The 18,978-nt window shown below is 31.7% G+C and overlaps 1 protein-coding gene across 1 annotated transcript; it reads left to right on the top strand.

Annotated features, from left to right (window-relative positions):
- The first annotated feature begins 11,974 nt into the window (after positions 1 to 11,974).
- On the top strand, positions 11,975 to 12,995 carry LOC105770572 (protein CURLY FLAG LEAF 1). The gene is made up of 2 exons (XM_012591829.2): positions 11,975 to 12,316; positions 12,441 to 12,995. The coding sequence occupies exons 1-2, from the start codon at positions 12,089 to 12,091 to the stop codon at positions 12,876 to 12,878; spliced, it is 666 nt and encodes a 221-aa protein (XP_012447283.1). The 5' UTR covers positions 11,975 to 12,088; the 3' UTR covers positions 12,879 to 12,995.
- Positions 12,996 to 18,978: the final 5,983 nt, after the last annotated feature.

Here is an 18,978-nt window from a genome sequence, read left to right as displayed (position 1 = left end):
AAAAGGTTAAGATTTTAAAATTTTTCTAAAATAATAATTTTGGAGACCCAATTAATGATTCAAATTTATCATACTCAAGTATCTTTTTTATTATTTTTTTAATTTGATTTTTTTTCAAATATATATGGTTTCAAATTTATGTGCTCTAACATGGAATTAGTTATACTGTAACAATATTTATATTTGACCTGTTTAATTTGTTTTTAATTTAACTCATACAATTTCACTTGATTCGGCTTGACTCGAATTCCATTTCACTCGACTCAATTCGAAAAAATTTCAAATTGAGTTATGATGATAAAATAAGACTCATGAACTCGAAATTTTTTCACTCAGTTCGATCGAGCGCTCACTTCTAATCCTAATATCACTCATTTGCATGTAAGATTTCCTTCATTTATACTCTTTTAACTTATTTAAACTCGTAAATAATAATACCAATTGAATTACTATTCATTCGATTTGTCGAACAAAATATTAAAATGCTCTTTAAAATTAATTAATATGTTATTTATAATAATAATATTGTATTGAATATAGTAATTCATGATAGGTCTAAATAACATAAACTGGTTCATTAGTCTCCAAAAAAATCATCAATAAACTTGGCATCACTGTCACTAATATAATTTGGGGTGTAAAGGACATTATCTATTTTGCTTGAGAAGTCATCATCACTCGAAGCAATACATAGAGACTTTATCTTCTTCTTTAATATATTAGCGCGTTCAACTTAAATATAACCAAAATCTTAGTACTCGTGACACGATATTCTCTTCTTTTTTTCCTTTGGGCGTATCTTCATTAATTACTACTTCTTTGCCTTTGCCCAAACTTCTTTCTTTTCCTGGTGAACCTTTTAAACCCTCTGATGAAGTTTTGAGTAACTACTATTGTAGATATTCAATAATAATTTCACTCTTAGTTGTAAGGGAGGATGAAAATTGCAACGTTATGTTCTTCGATTTTCCCTTGCTTTTCTTTGTCTTTTCAAAGTTCATCGTGAAGGTTTGCAATGAATAAATCAATTCATCAATCCTTATTGCATCAATTTCCTCTGCTTCCTTTATTGCAATCACCTTAATCGCAAATGTAACAATCCAAATTTCAGTGGTGTCGAAAAATGCGGTTTCGAGATCCTATTTCCGTAAAATGAGTCTGTAAATATTAAATAAAAATATTTACGGAGTTATTATGATAATATATTGAATTTCATATAAGTAATTTAGCCGAAAAAGTGGTTAATTAAAGATAAGAGACTAAATTGAATAAATTTCATATAAGTAATTTAGCCGAAAAAGTGGTTAATTAAAGATAAGAGACTAAATTGAATAAAATGTAAAGCATGTTTGACTTTATGTTTGGATGTGAATTGATAATTGTTTATTTGTTGTATGATTGTATGTAGCTAAACACAATGCTTAGCCATCAATGGGGAAAGGAAAAGATAGAGTCGTCGACAAGTGATGCAGGATTTTCGATTTGTACTTTTATGATTCAAGATATATTTAATTGTTCGCATATACATGTTAATTGTATGATTGAACATCGAGGTGAGCATATCATTTTCGTATGAATTGATTTGTTGTGATTGTTGTTGAATTTCATGATAATAGACTAAATTGAATAAAATGAAAAGTAAGAATGATTTTATGAAACATGGTTTGTAATATCTAAATGGATTAAATCATGTTATATGGTATGAGTTAATTGTAGATCGATGATGGTTTGAGACGTGATTCTGAAATTGAATGTAAAATTATATATATATGAATTGGATTAACTTGAAATGAAATCAAATGAGATAAATGATTGTCATGTGATAGAACAGTGTACAGGGTGTGGAATTGCAAATGTGATCGAACACTGGGTATGACAGGTGAATAAGAATGATTATAGGTATTGTAATGCATATATGTATAAATGTTATCCATGTGAACTTAGTAAAAAGCTAGGATACGATTGACATGCCAATAGAGTCATATGCGTGCTTGATCGAAGATTATTAAAGATTATAACGAGATCTAGAATCTATTATAGATTCTAAGGTAATATAATGAGATCTAGCATTTATTGCCGATTCTCGAGTAATATAACAAGATCTAGCCTTGTTGCAAATTCTAGGGGTAATATAACGAGATCTAGCCTTATTGCAGATTCTAGGGTAATATGACGAGATCCAGCCCTTGTCATGGATTCTCGAGTAATATATGACATAGGTTTATCCCAAACAGGTAACCTGATGTAATTTCAGCTCCGACGAGAAACTTAGTTCACCTATATATCTGAGTCCGTTTTACTAAGGTTCCATCAAACGAAACATTATAAATGATATTGGAAACTTGGAAATGTAATGAAATAAATTGATAATAGAATATGGTAATGAAATGAACTGTATGAAATCATTATGAGTTTGTGAGTTGATAAATGTATATTGGTAAGTTGTTGAGACCACCAAGAAATAATAAATCTTACTTGAAAAGAAAGAAAAAACAAAGTTTTGTAGAGTGGTGAGCAAGGTCGAATCCACAGGAAGTGGGATTAGAGTAATTCTTAGAAAATAAATGAGAAATTAAAATCGAAGGGGGTTTTATAGTTCAAACTGAAATAAAAACTAATGACAAAGAATGCAGACAAAATAGTAAAATTTTGGAGAATTCAAGGATTGATAAATATCCAGCCAAGGGAAATCGTAGTTTTTTATTCACAGATTGATCATTGATTTTGCAAATAATTTTCTAAATTTCTTGAATAAATTGGTTATAACTACTTGAGACGCTCTAATAACCTAATCTCTTATTAATTTCTCGGTAATCAAAGAGACGCTCGAATGATTACTTCTCTTGCTGATAAATAGTTTGGTAGAGACGCTCCTAGGATTTAATCTACCAACAATCTTATGATTTAGTGGGACCCAATTCTAGCCAATCATCTCACACCAGAGCGGATAATTTAAACTAGATTTTACACCTTCATAACCTAAGTTATTCACCATACGGATTAAAACCTACCCACAATTACGGATGAGAAGATCCTAATTGGTTGTCTATTAACTTGACAAATTGAAGAGTGGTCAATTCATGCAATTCTCAAATCAATAATATTATGAAAAACGGAAAATGTAAAAATATTTAAGGATCTAAAAGCATGAAGAACAATAATCTTACAATTCAATTAATAAAAAAACCTTGATAAAATCCTTGACTAGAATGAAGAGGTTACCAATCCATGAAGAGAAAAAGAATAGCAAAAGAAAACGTGAAAGTCTTATACATTTTTTTCATGGCCAAAGTCTTTTTAAATACCCTTCAAGATCTTCTAGGAAATAGTTCAAAATAAAAATTTAATTTAAAACATCCCATAAAATCCTAATCAATCCCTTAAAATCTCATAAAATATCCCATAAAATCCTATAAAATATCCTAATCAATCCTTGAAAATAGAGCTTTGAAGAATCCCATCTTATCTCCAAGAAGATAGAGATTTGTTGAAAACTCTAGAAAATTCACGCATCTTTGTTTCTTTGAGTATAAGTCGTGGGCACGCCATATTCTCCAACTTTTTCTGCCCATCTTCTTAGTCCACGAAATAACCAAACTTCATTTTGTCCATAAAAACCTCCATATGACTTGTAATATCCTGAAAATTACTACAATAAGAAAGTAAGATAGTATCCTCGATATAGTAAAAATAAGGAAATAAAGTGACAAAAAGGGGAAATTTTGAGTTATGTCAACATTGAGAAGTATATTATGGTATATTATATATTAATTCAAGAAAGGACTAAATTGTAAAAGTGAGAAAAGTTTTATTGTCTAAGAGTAAATACTCAAGATTTGAGGGTTAAAGTATAAATATAAAAAGTTGAAGGACCAATAGTGAAAATATTTTAAGGGTGGAATAATCTAGAAACTAAGGAAAATGGATGAATTAGGACCAAATTGAAAAGGTGAAGAATTTTGAGGACTAAATCATAATTTTACCAAATTAAGTGATGACTCAAGGATGAAATTTTAAAGATTATAAAGGGAAAATGGTCAATTAGAAGAGAGAGAAATCTAGAAGGCAATGATGATGTTGGTCATATTTTAGATTAATTAATTAATTAATTATTAGTTTATTAATATTTTAATTTAATTTTTAAATGATATTTTATTATTTTATTAGTATTTTATTTAGTATATATAAGAAAAGGAAGATGAAGAATCATCCATTCCACCATTTTTCCATTAATTTCATGTTAGAAGAGAAGAGAAGAAAGAAAGTTTTGCTTTCTTTACAATTTGGTCCTCCCACCCAAAATTCACCATTTTCACTTAGAAATCAAAGAAATTTCCATAGCCACCAAGAGAGAAAATTGATAAGGAGACTATGGGGAGCTAAAATATCAAGTTAGATTCAAGAAGTAGAAGCTGGAGGAGAGAGAAAATCAAGTTAAAGATTGAAATCAATAGCACAAGGTAAGAACATCAAGATTTCAATATATTTTTAAGTTTGATATTATTGAAAAAGCATGGAAATGATGTTATAGTAGAGTTTTCTTAAATAAAGTCTTATGTTATTGATATATTAGTGAAGGAAAATAAGAGAAAGTGATGGGAAATATTATAGAGAAAGGGAATAAGGAGTTATAAATTTAGTAATCAACATTTTGCACTAAAACAGTTTTGGACAGCAGCAGTAGGTTAACTTTGAAAAATCACCATAAATTGTGGAAATTGAATTAGAGTATGAACAAAATATGGAATTAAATATTATTGAATCTAGTTTCTCATAGAAGAAAAATTGTAAGTAATGAAATTTTAAATCATTAGATATAATAAATTTTGTGAGACAAGGTCAGAATGAATTCAGGTTCCCTATTTTGAATTGGAAAAATAATTAAAAATTGTAAAAAATAATTATGGGTTATAATTTATATGTTTAAAATCCTTAATGAGTCTATTTTATGAGAAACAAATGGGGACATAATAAAATTCTGTACAAAGAGATAATTAATTTTTAGTGAAGAGGGTCGGAACTGTCAAACAGTGAAATGTGGGAAACTTTAAAGAATAATATGTACTTATTGGCTAAACCAAAATTCTGAAAATTTAAAAGTAAGATGATATGTGAGTCTAGTTTCATAGAAAATTAACGTATCTCAATTCAGAGTTATGTAGATCAAGATATAAATAATTTAGTGACTATGATGCAAGTGGACAACTTTGAATGAACAAATAAGTAAATAGTGAAATTATAGATAATGTTACATATAAGCATGTTATATACATTAAGGATGTGGAACGGAGAGGAGGAGGAGGAAAATATATGATTATTCAACTAGCATGAATTTTCATTAAAATGGCTAATTTGCATGTTTTAGGTTCAGGACTAAATTGAATAAAAGTAATATTTTAAGGGTAAATTTGTTAAAATGTCAAAAAGTAACCAAATTGCATGAAATGAATTGTTTTATCATTTGAATAAATAAATTGAATGAAATATTAATTTAGATCAATATTGGATGGAAATTGAGGAAAATAGAAAATTACCAAAATATCCCTGAATTTTGATATTTCTGCAATTTAGCATGGTAAGTTCGTGTAACTTGAATTATATTCTTAAATGCTTGAATGTTTGTTATTGATGTGAACATGATTTGAATGTTCATTGTATGAAAATTGATGAAACATTGATATATTTGATAAAAAGGGGAAGAAATCCCGATTGAATGGAAGGAAAATTCGATGGATCTCTGAAAAGGAATTGACAGTAAAAAGGATCTAGCCCGATGGTTGATCCTATCCTAATATAGCCCTCTCGAAGAATATGTGGAAAATAGATTTAGCCCAGACGGGTAATCCAAATTAGGGTTTGAATGTAGCCAGGACTGGTAATTCAGATCCAAGCTAATTAGAGTAATTGTCATTGCAGGGGATTTTGCCTGGACTGGTAATCCCGACAATACTCTATGAGTTTATATTACAGGGGATTTAGCCTGGACTGGTAATCCCGCTGTAAGGATGAGGTTCGCGGGAGTGTGCTCTCTGAAATGGAAATGTGCGCAAATGAATATGAATTGACGGACCCGAATTTGTACACAAAAGTGTACCTCTGAAAATCCATCGAAATTTCGAGAAATTCAACGGGATAAATATGGAAAAATAACAAGGGAATGGAAATCATGGTATTGATGAGCTCATCAATCATGATATATATATATTATTGATACATGGAAATTATTGAAATAGCTTGAATGTTGAGTTTGTGCATTTTAGGGGAATAATGCATTGAATGACATGTATAAGTTAAATTGGCCAACGTTTGCTCATTAATGTTTTAATTTTGATTGGTTTCAAATATGAATGCTACATAAAATGAAATGTCTGATAATTAACTTGTGAACTCTAGTAATGCTCCGTAACCCTGTTCTAGCGACAGATTCGGGTTAGGGGTTTTACATGACTTCCAAATGATTGTAACTCTCTTTTTATCTTACAAAATACACAATTCAACCAAAAGATGAGTTTACAAGCATATTAGGTCATCAAAACACATGAGAAACTTTTTAAAATATATGCAAAATCACACTCTAACATATATGGAACAATATATGTGTTTTTATATGACTTGTGATATATGTGATTCATGTTAAAAAGACTAAACAAAAGAGATTATGAAAATGGTTGAAAATGAGCCTTGGAGGCCGAAATGAGTACAAATAAATTGGTAAATTCCAGAAAGGGATTAAATGGTAAGTTAAAAGGTAAATGGTGTGGATTAATCATGAGGTTTGGATGACTTAATGTCAATAACATGTGCATATGGATGTTGAATTCATGTTCAAATATGAAAGCTACATGTTTAAATGATGTTAATTGATCATGGAATTGGATGACTTAATGTTAAAGGTATATATATATATATATATATATATGTTTGTTTCATAAATGGTATGGAATGTTTAAATGATATAGACTTTGATATTTGGAAACTAGGATGAATTGGTCAATTCTATTGCAATGATGAATAGATTAATTTGCTAATTGCCATATGTATACTCCTATATGTAATTCATAATGGAATTGCTTGGCATGATAGAATATAAATTGTATAGGCAATGTATTTATACTTTGTGATCAATTACTAATGTTTAAGATATGTTATCTTGAATCATGAAAGTATCATTGAGCTTTATCACTCAGTGTATGGTTTATTTATTTTGTCCGCAGGTACATGTGTATCTTGAGGTTACGAAAAGTGATTCCAACATCTAGGTAGTGACTCTCAACTTAACAATGTTTGTATAGTCTCGTTTTGGTTAAATATATGGAATGTACCTAGGTTGAGTTAGTTTTTGCATATTACATTATCATGTCCATCTTTGAACTTAGATTGATGAATTAGAAATGGTCAAATGGTTGGATTGTGTAAATGAATTTGACACTTAAATGGCTTATATGAATTGATGAATTACTTGAGATAATATATGAATGAATGTATCTATTTTGTAAATTTTTAGATGATGCCATAAGTGTTTAATATGAAATGTAAGGTCATGTAATATAACTGTATATGTAAACGATGAGATTTGTTAGAATTGCACATTTGAAAATTGCATTTTGGTTGAATTAGTAGCTTTAATTGATGAAAATTGATTTTAGGTGATGCAAGTTGATGCCATTTTAGACCTTTTGCGAAACAAACAGTCACATCGCAATGTCGAGCCCTTATCGTCGCGACAATACCTAGTCAGTGAGTTACGTCACGATAAGGAACCTTTGAAGCCGCAACGTCAACCCGATATTTTACAATCTTTACAACTTGGTCCAAATTCAACATTGGGTTTGCAAAAGGGCTTTCGTAAGCTCATATAAAATCCAAAAATGATTATATATCATATCATACACTTGTATTACTTGTATTTAAATGTTTAATGGTTGAAATTGAATATAATTGACCGTAGTTGCTCCGACAACGAAAGTGACATCCTGTAGCTTAGATTTGACGGTCGGGTCAAGTATGGGGTGTTACAACAAATCATTTAAGCAAAGACCTAAACACTTTTTTAACTAGCTTGTCATTGGTACGCTTCTCTAAGAGAAAAGTTTGATTTGTGATGCCATAAAATTTTGCGTGAAACTCAGACAAGGTTTCTTTTTCTTGCATCCTTAGAGCACCAAATATTGTTGTTGGCATTTGGAGTTTGGGCTATTTAACAGTATTAGTTCTTGAGGGGAAACTCCATTAATAATTACATTAACGGCCTTAGAGTTCACATTGGCCAACTTTCCCTTATCACTAGTCCATGTAACCTCAGGTTTTGGAGTCTTTACACCACTCATATCAGTTGTTAGGGGCTCCCAAGTAGTCAAGATCAAATACTAGGGTTTCTTATTCATGGACTTGATGAAACCCTTCGTTGCCTTCCAGCAGGCATAGTTCATTCCATCCAACATAGGAGGTCTCAAGATTGATTTTCCTTACATTTCAACAGTAAACCAATGATAGGGTCTTCACTTAGTTCATCATGGCTAACTCTTATACCAATTGAGAGTTCGTTGCTTTTTATTTTCCAATTGCACATTCAATTGCAAGTAGGCTTACTAACTAATAGAATAAAAAAATGAGATAGGTATAAAAGTTGGTTATACAATTCAAAAATTTCTTACATCTACAAGGCATTGCCTAAAGAATAACCCATTATCAATCTTTAGCACAAGATATGATTTAAATTCAACTCACTCACCAAATTGCAACTTCACTCTCCCCCATTAAGACTTTCCCCTTGAAAACTTAGTTACAAATTGCACAATTAAGATAATTTATTTACAACAATTATGCACTAGAATAAGTTCCTCGCAATGAATGAGTTAAGTGCTTTCCCTCTCTCATACATAAATAACAAACAAACTTAAATAGACATGAAGTGACTTGTCAAAAATACAATCAATGGGAACATTTTTCTCTTTGAATTCAGCTCGATTAGGTCTTCAATATGAAATAGAATAGCAGAGATTTTCTAAGAGAAATCTTGTTGACTTTAATTTTCACAATTCAACTCAATAAAAGTACTTGCTAAAAATCCTCAAAGTATGTGCATTTAAAGATCTAAAATTTTTCACTTAAAAGATATCAACTAAATATGCCAGATTACATGATGTTGAGTTACAATATAGCTTACACTAACAAGTTACTATATTAATATTGCTTTAAAAACCGTTTTACCTCTAATATTACTTTTTTTACTTTATTAAAAATGCATTAGTTATATTTTCCTCTTTTTATCTCCTTAATCAATGTCATTAAAAATTATAACCTCTTCGAAATATTTTTAACAATACTTGTTAGTAAAACTTCATAGTTATTAAGGGAGCAAAAAATCGACGTCACCACGTATCACTATTATAATTAATACAAGTGACGAGTGACTAGTAGCTAGCTAGTAAGGCACAACCAACAGCATTAATAACCTCTTTTATAGGAGTATAGTGAGATAATTTCGCTTCCCTAATTTAGATTAGGGTTTGCAGAGTTTTCATGTGCTCTCATATACTAATTTATTGAAAGAAAAGGCAACAAATATATATTTATATTAAGTAAAAAAATAAATTTATTTTCAAATTACAACTAATTATATAACAATTTCATTTAAAATCAAATCTTATAAGCATTGAACTAAATAATTTAATTCAATAACGAATTAAATTATACATAATTTTTCGCACAGTAAAACTCGAACTTAATCGTTAAAAGCATTAAGTCTTATATACTGGAATAATTAAAATATCATCTCACTAATAACAAAATAATTATTTAATATATACAAGTACTCTATAAGCGGATAAAAGAATATCTGCATATTTAAAAGGTAATAAAAATAAAATATCTAAGGATAAAATTTAAAAAAATTACCACAATCAATCCGATAATAATCCTTCATATTAACTATAAACTTCAAAAAATAAATTTTGGGTTTTAAATGGTGGATGAATATAGTTATGGTGCTTAGGTGCTAATGGGTGAGCAACAGTAATATAGATATGGGATTTAGGCGGGTAAAGGCAAATAATTATTCATTAAATTGTGGGACTGGAAAGAAATTGGTGAATGGTACCCAAATTTTAACAAAGTGACAATGGGATTAAAAAGGCTGTATATTTGGGGATCTAAGTGATTCACATGTAATTTATTAGTGAGAGTGGTAGATTCTGACAGTTATTCTCATAAGTAGGAATTGTGATTTAAAACCCTTTGAAATCAACATTTAGAAAGAGAGAGAAGAACATAAATGAAGGGAAGAAGAGTTGGGTTGAGAGCATTAAAACAGAAGGTGGTGACGATGAAATCGAAAGATGTTGAAGAAAGCGAGGTGGGTTTTCAATGGGTCATCCTCCCCTTCCCTTGAATTCTGCATTTAAGTGAATTCAAGATGGGGAGTTAATGAAGGCAGGTAGACTTACTTCTCTTTCTCTCTCAATGCCTGCATGCCTTTAATGGCTTTTGTGGAATTGGATTTTGGACCCTTTTTCCTTTTGTTTTTGCTAAAGATTATTAATAATTTTCAAGATTGGAAGGGTTGATTAGGTCAGGAATACAGGCTTATTATGGGAAAAAAAATTACAAGGGGAGGATGTTAAAATGGGTTGGGTATATTTATGTCATCTGCTGTCTAGTCTCTATTTAGGGTCCCTCACCAATTTATATTTGGTTGGTGAAATTCGATCGCCTTAAGGACTTCCATATCACTTAACGTCTAAACCGCCATGCACCATTATATATTTCGCACCTACATCATCATTTTCCTCTTACATTCAAAACTACTTACCCTAACTTTCTTTTTGCCCCTTGCTTCCCATACTACTCTTCCTTTTTCAAGTGAAAAGTTCCCCATATCACGGGCGAGTACAGTATATTTATATGAATATACTGACATAGTTGGATACTGAAAGCTCATATATCAGCTTTGAAAGTTACAGCATGTTGTAATTTGGTCATGGCTATATAACATAGCTTTTAGAAAAGACAAGGATTATATCGTTAAAGGCGAATATTAAGTATAAATAATTGAAGTAATTAAGATTTTTTTTTGTACGGAGAATCGAAAATTAAGAGGTTTCCTTTGCTGCTGGTCCTAGGAGATTAAAACAGTTAGTTCCCAGAGCTTAAGATACTTGATCGGTATGGAATGGTGCTTTTAGCCGATGGGAATTTATATTATTAGTTATTATTAGGATATAGCTGAGGAGGGGTGTTCAGAGCTTTGAATTGATATGGGGATTTGTTTGAAATGGCAAAAGGTGGGTGTTGAAAGCTTTAAAAGTTGTAGTTCTTTGAGTGACCCAATTGTGGAAGTTGAAGTTATTATATGTTATTAAAGATCCCATTGGCATTCAAGACTAAGTTCCTCCCCTTTCAACTGTTTACACACTCTTCTCATTTAATGTCCCTAGCTCCCCCTTCCACACCTCTCACCGCCTTTCTTAAGTACCCACAACTAGCTAACTTTTTCCCTTGCCTCACTCTCTAATATGGCTTCAAAAAGTTGAATCCCCACACCTAGGATATATCGGGATTGGATCGCTCCCGCAACATGATACTATAATCCTTGTTCTTTTACCTTGTTTTTATTCATCGCAATTAGTCACAATAGTAACAAATTCGTGAATATGATGAACCCAAAACACATTTACGGTTGTAATTTAGTTTGGAATTAATAGGGGTTTAATTAAGGAGCCATCAAGATCAGGTGAAATTTATATATAATTGACTAAAGAGAGAGGTTGGTTAGAACTTCACATCTAAGCTTTGAATAGCAGCAGCTTGGGTTGAAGTAGCGTAGTTAATTGAAGAGCCAACTTGGAATGCACGTCATGCATAGGTAGGCCCTTCCTTTTGGTTAATTTCTTCAATCGAAAAGCTTTGCCCTGCAGTTATACTTTGCCTTTAACACCCCAAATTTTAGCCTATATAACCACCTAAACCATTTCATCCATTTGATCTCTCTCTCTCTCTCTCTCTCTCTCTCTCTCTCTCTGAAAAGACAGAAAACTAAGATAGCTAAAAACTATATAGCTCTACCTTTGGTGTAGTTTTTAATTTCTATATGATTTCCTTTCAAGCCCCCCTCTCCCCTTCAGATATGATCGGAAAGACAATCTCAGAGTTCGACAATTCATCCAAGAAGAGAAAGTTGGAAGAAGATTCACAAGGTGATCATGAAGAAACTTCTGACAAGCGATCTAAAGCTGAAAGCATAAAATCGGTGTTCGATATGGAGCTACACCTCGAGACTCCATTACCTTTGGAGTGGCAAAGATGTTTAGACATTCAGGTATACATACATACATACATACATACATACATAACTAGAAGAAGAATATGATTCAGCAGTAGTATTACTGTTACATAAACAATAGCTACAACCTTATAACTGCTTGGCTTTCTTCGATGTTCAGTCAGGGCAGATACACTTTTACAATACAAGGACCCATAAGAGAACATCAAAGGATCCAAGGAGAAGCCCTGAACCCCCAAGCCCCGTTCACATGAGCTTAGACCTTGAGCTAAACCTACCATGCGATTCATCAGTAAGGAAAGTTAATGAAAAAGATCACCAATTATTCAACAAGCACAACTCCGTCGGCCCCACGAGGGCCGGTTCAGTTGATAAGAAGATCAACTCATCGGGAGGATTAACTCGCAACCTTTCATGGTTGGCAGTGGAGGAGAATGATCAGCAAGATCAAGAGATGGTAGCAACAGTGTGCATGAGATGCCACATGTTGGTGATGCTTTGCAAGTCATCACCTGCATGCCCTAACTGCAAATTCATGCACCCACCAGACCAAGGCCCTCCGAAACTATTCAAGCAGGGGCTTAGCCTCTTGTGCTAGTAAGGACAATCAAGTTTTTTATGTTTAGGATAACAAATCCACCCCAACGTGTGTTGATTAAATTTGTATTTCTTAATTCGTCTTGGAAAGCAAAATAGTGGTGCTTTAAAGGTTTTAGCTGATTTATATATATATATATATACATATATTTATATTTAAGCATCTTCATCTCCAATGAAAAAAAAGCCTACTGAGGGTCATATAGAGAGAACCGAAACTAACATACATAGTACTGACTTGTATGATGTAGAAATATATTATATATGTATGATAATGGTTTATTTTCTAGTATTGTTTAAGCAATCGGATATTATGGTAAGAAAATGGCGGCTCACTGAATTTTCTACCAATTCAATTTGCAATTAAAACCAAACTGGTTCTCTTTCATACGTTCATATCTATCGTATACTCCTTGTCTCTGATCCTTAGCCTGTTTCATTGTAAAAAGCGAAATTGCAGCCCGAAACTTCAATGTCAATCTAGATGACATACCAAAACCCAGGGACTTGGGTTTTTTTTTTCTTTTGCAGTCGAGTGTCTTCAATGTTTAGAGAGGATAAACCTGAAAGGGTTACGGAGATTAATAAAAAATTATGGTGCAACTAATATAACATAAGACTGTTCAGCAGCATTTATTGGTTTCATTGTGAGTGAACAGTTGTAGTGGGTGTAGAATTGAATTTAAATGCAAGATCAAGCTAGACAGTGTTTTAACTCGTTTTTGTTTTTTCTCTTTTTTTTTTCTCCCTATAATAACTTGATAGATGTGCAGTTGCGTATAAAATATTTATATTATTTTCCTTAGTTATAAATACCGACTACAAGGTCTGGCACTGACAATATTCAGCTGCATCAGATATGTTGTAATGCTATAGCAGAGATTTCTATGGTATAAAAATAATCCATCAAGTAAGAATTGATGAATTAAGACTGGTACATGTATAGAATATTGGCAGATATTCTAAAGCATCATGGATAAGGAAAAGTTCAAATGTTATCATCAGCATTAGTTACAGGGTTATAAAATTTGGTTAGCAGAGCTACCTGAAGGTATCCGAAACGAGTATGCTTGCAAACATAATTTCCTGATATTTTATGGCTTTAGATGGACCCTATAACTGTGATTTTGCAAAAAATTTAATTGTATTTCTTCATATGTTTGCTATCTAAATGTAAACTACTACAGCATCTCATGTTGCCATCTGATTTCAAGAGATGGATATCGGTTTGAGTCCGAAACGTGCAACATTAAGGCAATGTGCTCTGATGACCATAGAGGTGATGAAAGATCATACCCCAAGCTTTTACAGTCGAGAAGCTCCGGTTTAACCTTCAATCCTCAAACATCTACAAATAGCTAGAAACTTAAATTAACCAGATCGTTGCAGTAATATGAACGTGTACTTAAGAAATAGGTTTAGAAACTGAAGTTTGAGAAGATTTTCCCACAAAATTAAAAGGAGAAGTGAAGTGATCCGATGTCACGATTGAGTGATCGGAGAATTTGGCATATTTTTCTAAATATGTATCTCTAACATCACATAACTGCCAATCATCATGCTTAAAAAGTCTCAAAATTCACAAAACAGTCCATAATCATTCTCAAGGGGACAGGGTCACTATCCAAGATAATAAACTTAATAGCATGGGGTTTTGAAAACACGTGGAAATGATATTCATATGATTATGTTCTGATTTGATTTGAGGGAACCAATTGTTTAGAGGTGTCTACTTGTCTATCCTCAATTTAAGCCTCATATAATCTACAGTGAATTTCTATTTTAAACATATGAAAGTTAAAGAAAACAAGTATTACAATATTTAAATTAATACATAGAAAATTATCCACAAACCATTATGTGAGGGGGAAAAGACCAAGAACAAGATAGTTGTGACAACAATTCCATCATGAAGCCCTGATTCATCTTTATGAGATGTTAAAAAGTTATATTTATGTGCTAAAGCCAAATTTTTGCCCCAGCAAATCCAGATAACAGTGTTTATTTTCTTTTCCCTTGTTTTCCTGATACATTCTTTTTTCCATTGCTGATTTGGAAGAAAGAAGCACCTACAATGAAACTGTTACAAGTTGGCCAACCATGCAGCAGCTGAAACTATGATGCATGCTGATTCTTATTGAAGCATGCTGGTTCAGCTTTAGTTTCTTTCTAGTTTCATTTGATTTGATCTTAACCAATGTATTTATTATGCACTGATTTGATTAGGTGCTGATTGACTTTTTTTTTTTTGTTTTAAGTGCAAGCAATGTTATGTAAGTTACAATATAGTTAGTGGGAGTAGTTGTGTATTTGGTAATGTTTAGTGACTTAAATTGTAATGTTTTCCTGTTGAATGGATAAGCATATCATTTTCATGCTTCTTGCTGCTCGTTTTTCATCTGTTCTTGGCGAAGGATGAAGTGCGGAACTGAAGAGAGATTAAAAATGTGGCTCCTAATTTAACCAAACAAATTAGACAGTGACCGTGCTTCATCAAAGATTTACCCATAACTTCATGGTTGAGCTATTATTCAGTCAAACCATGCATAATAACACATACCTGCTTACTAAGCCAAGTACAAAAGCATCCTTTCCCCATTTTTCAAGCAAGTGGATCCTCCCAGTTTCCCAAGGCGCCAAAACTAAGAAGGTCAATCTTTTATCTTCCAAGAAAATTTTAGCAAAGCAAGAGTTCCCAAAATTGTCATGGCTACCAATAATAAGTGGCATATCACAACACCTTTTTATAAGGCTCGATTATGTAGGTGCATTATAATGATATGGGATAAGCGTTGCTGAACTTGTAACTTCAGTAAGCTTTATGCCAAAGTATGTTGGGGTTTGAATCGAGTTAATCTACAGAGAATTGATTTAAATCAAGATGAATAGATTCAAACAATAAACAATCGATTTAAACAAAAAACAATCTATTAAAAATAAGGAAAACCAGAGAATAAAGAAAAATGAGAAGCTAAAACAAGTAGTTAAAACAAGTTTTTCACTTGATTCATTTTTGAAGGGGATTGTTTTTTTAAGTTACATACAATACCAAATACGTAACCACTCCCACTAACATTGAAACTTACAAAACATAACTTGTACAAGTAAACAAGCTGATTTTTCAGCCAAATCAGTACCTAAACATAAACAAATCAGCTAACTAGTCTTTATACATCAACAAAACAAATTACAACTGAACTAGACTAGTTTGCGTGTAAAAAAAATTTCAGCTGCATGAATGTGCACCAAAAGACCTTCCTGCTGCAATGCTGGCCAATATTCAACAAAGTATCACAAAGTTGATTTTTTTTTTCTTGATGGTGTTACTTAACAGCCCCATGATATATGATGCCATTTTAAGCTGATGAGTTAAAATTAAGAACCGTACGATTTTAAGAGAATATCAACTAACCAACTTTGAAATGCCCGGCCAATTAAGCAAAGATAATGCACATCACGTTTTAATGATAAATACGATGTTCATAGGAAAGTGAGTTACGAATGGGAAAATATATACATTCAGTTGCTTTCCAGTAATATCTGAGAAACAAGATCTAATTTTTCCTATACCATGCTTGCAAAGAGATGGGAAAAATATCATAGATGATTACAGGAAGATAAAGACATATATGACCTTCAATTAAGTGAAGGGTATGTAGCAAGGATAGGTAGGGAAACAACATTGCCATCAGATATAATTTCGTAGCAAGAACATAGAAATCAATTCACCAACCCTAAAGCTTTTGTGGGATAATTCAAGTCAAAAGACTCAACTAACTGTTGACAAATAGTATATAGGATGACTTTTGAAGACATGCCATGTACCTACAGCTACCCTGTGGGAACGAAGCATTTACATGAAATTCAGCTTCTTATACATAATAAATGTCTCTAAATGATCAGCAAAAGTCAACCAAAAACTGATAATACAAAACTCAAACCTGCTGAAAGAGAGAGAAAGTGGTGGGGAGGGGTTGAAGAGTAGGAGCGTGCTTTGAATTTGAGAGGGAATCTCTGGGTTTATTTGGCGTAGCTGAAGCCAGCATCGTTGCCAGTGCCCGTACGGTTCCTTCTTTGCTTCTTAATCTTGAGAATCCATTTTGAGTTCAGGGTCCAATCCAAGCATTAATAAAATAATTATAATACTGAGACTGACAGACTCATAAGAATCTTAATATAGAAGCAGAAGCTATTGGTGCTTTGGATTTTTGGCAAAAGGAAGATAAATTGGAATGCAGAGGGGTTTCTTTCACTTTTTATGGAATTTAATAGGTATGACTTTTGGTGATTAAACACAACAATTTCTAACCATTCCCCTGCTCGATTGATATTAATCTAATCGGAATCTAACATTTTGATATTTAACAGGTTATTAACTTGTTTTATTTACTGATTAGTTTACATGCAAGCTTATAATTTCTTTTCTAAAAAACAAAAGCCTAGTTTTCAATTTAGCCCTAAAATACTTGATTAAAAGAATAAAAAAATGATGAAAATGTAAATATGATGAAAAGATAAATTAAAAAATACTTGTTAAATTTATGTTAATTTTAAAAAAAACAAACTTCAAATTTGAATATAATAACTAAAACAAAAAAATGATTAAAAATAAATTTTATTTATTTACCTATGCGATGGCGAAATGATTATATAATATGACATCTAAAATGTAAATATGATGAAAAGAAAATAAAACGTTTATAATTTTTGGATTTTACTTATTTACAAAAATAAAATATATTATATTTATTAATTAATGAATAATAATATTGTATAGACGTAACTTTGTACGTAAGATTAACATATAAAACATAATCTTATACAAAGTTAATTTATAAAACAATACAACCCTATGAAAGGGTATCTCGTTAAAAGATACCCTTTTGGTATTTATATAAAGAATTTTTCTATTCATCATTTTCACAATTCTACTCATAGATTTGTTGCATCTTGGAGGCATGTTTCAAAGACAATCATATTTTACTAACATTATATTTATCTTTCTTATTTTAATTTCTTTTCAAATAGAAAAATGTCATATCGTCAAAAAGGGAATAATCATCAACTAAGTTACTATAGACAAAGGACTACTCATCCCAAACTTGAACCATTGCCTGCATGGGAGAAAAAATTCTGCATCAAAGTGGGTGCAATGCCTTGGAAAAGATAACATGACAAAATGTTCGAGTGGGATGATTCGGCCGGTTTAACAGCTTTTCAGGAAGCCAAACAGAGATTCTGGGAAATTTATCATGGTTTTCCTTGCGAGAACAAGTTGTCAAGTAATGCAACAAATTTGTATATCGATGATATTGACTAGAACTCCAAAATTGACCCAGGACTTTTCTCGGAAATAAAGTCACTTACCGACAATGCTAAGGAGATGGATTGGTTTTCGATTCCATTGGAGGAAATTCAAGCCACTAGATAGGATGAATATGAAGAACCTACACCTCGCTTGCCTAGCATAGTTGTATCAAAGAAGAATAAGATCACAATAAAATTGGCAAACATTGGCTAAGAACTTTATTATTAATATTCGATATCATCATCATATTCTTAAGGACTTATTGTTATTGAATAATTTGAACACTAATGATCATTATGATGTGGTTGAATAATATTATGCATGGTAAATCAATATATATTAATTTTTTACATTTTCTAGTTTGAACACTAATGATCATTACCATGTATATGTTTTACTTGCTCTAGTGGTTTCTATAGATAATGCTTTTCTGGTGTCGGGTGTCATAGTGGCTACTTTACTCATGCTTGGTGTTCGTCATGTTCAACGGCTCTACAACGAAAAGAAGGTATAAATTTGCTTATCATATCAATTATTTGGTGCATTGCATGCTATTAATTCTTATATGTCAATGCAATGCTAGTTTCTGTCTATTATTGATATATATATATACGCATTTTGGTAGTAGGTTGAAGAAGCACGGGAGAAAGGGATTGAATTATTCCATTAGAGCAAATTAAAACCGCTGGATGGGAGTATGATGAGTTTACACCACGCTTACCTACCATAGTTGGATCATAGAACAATAAATACAAACAAAGCCAAAGAACTTACATTATTAGTTTAATAGTAG

The sequence above is a fragment of the Gossypium raimondii genome, chromosome 5 (assembly GCF_025698545.1).
Source record: "Gossypium raimondii isolate GPD5lz chromosome 5, ASM2569854v1, whole genome shotgun sequence".
In the NCBI taxonomy this organism is placed as follows: domain Eukaryota; kingdom Viridiplantae; phylum Streptophyta; class Magnoliopsida; order Malvales; family Malvaceae; genus Gossypium; species Gossypium raimondii.
Note: the sequence above shows the minus strand (reverse complement) of the source record. Positions and strands in the feature narration are given on the sequence as shown.

Coding starts and splice junctions, on each gene's coding strand:
- LOC105770572 (XM_012591829.2), top strand. CDS start 12,089: ATGATTTCCTTTCAAGCCCCCCTCTCCCCTTCAGATATGATCGGAAAG. Junction 12,317..12,440: donor AAAGATGTTTAGACATTCAG/GTATACATACAT, acceptor TTCGATGTTCAG/TCAGGGCAGATACACTTTTA.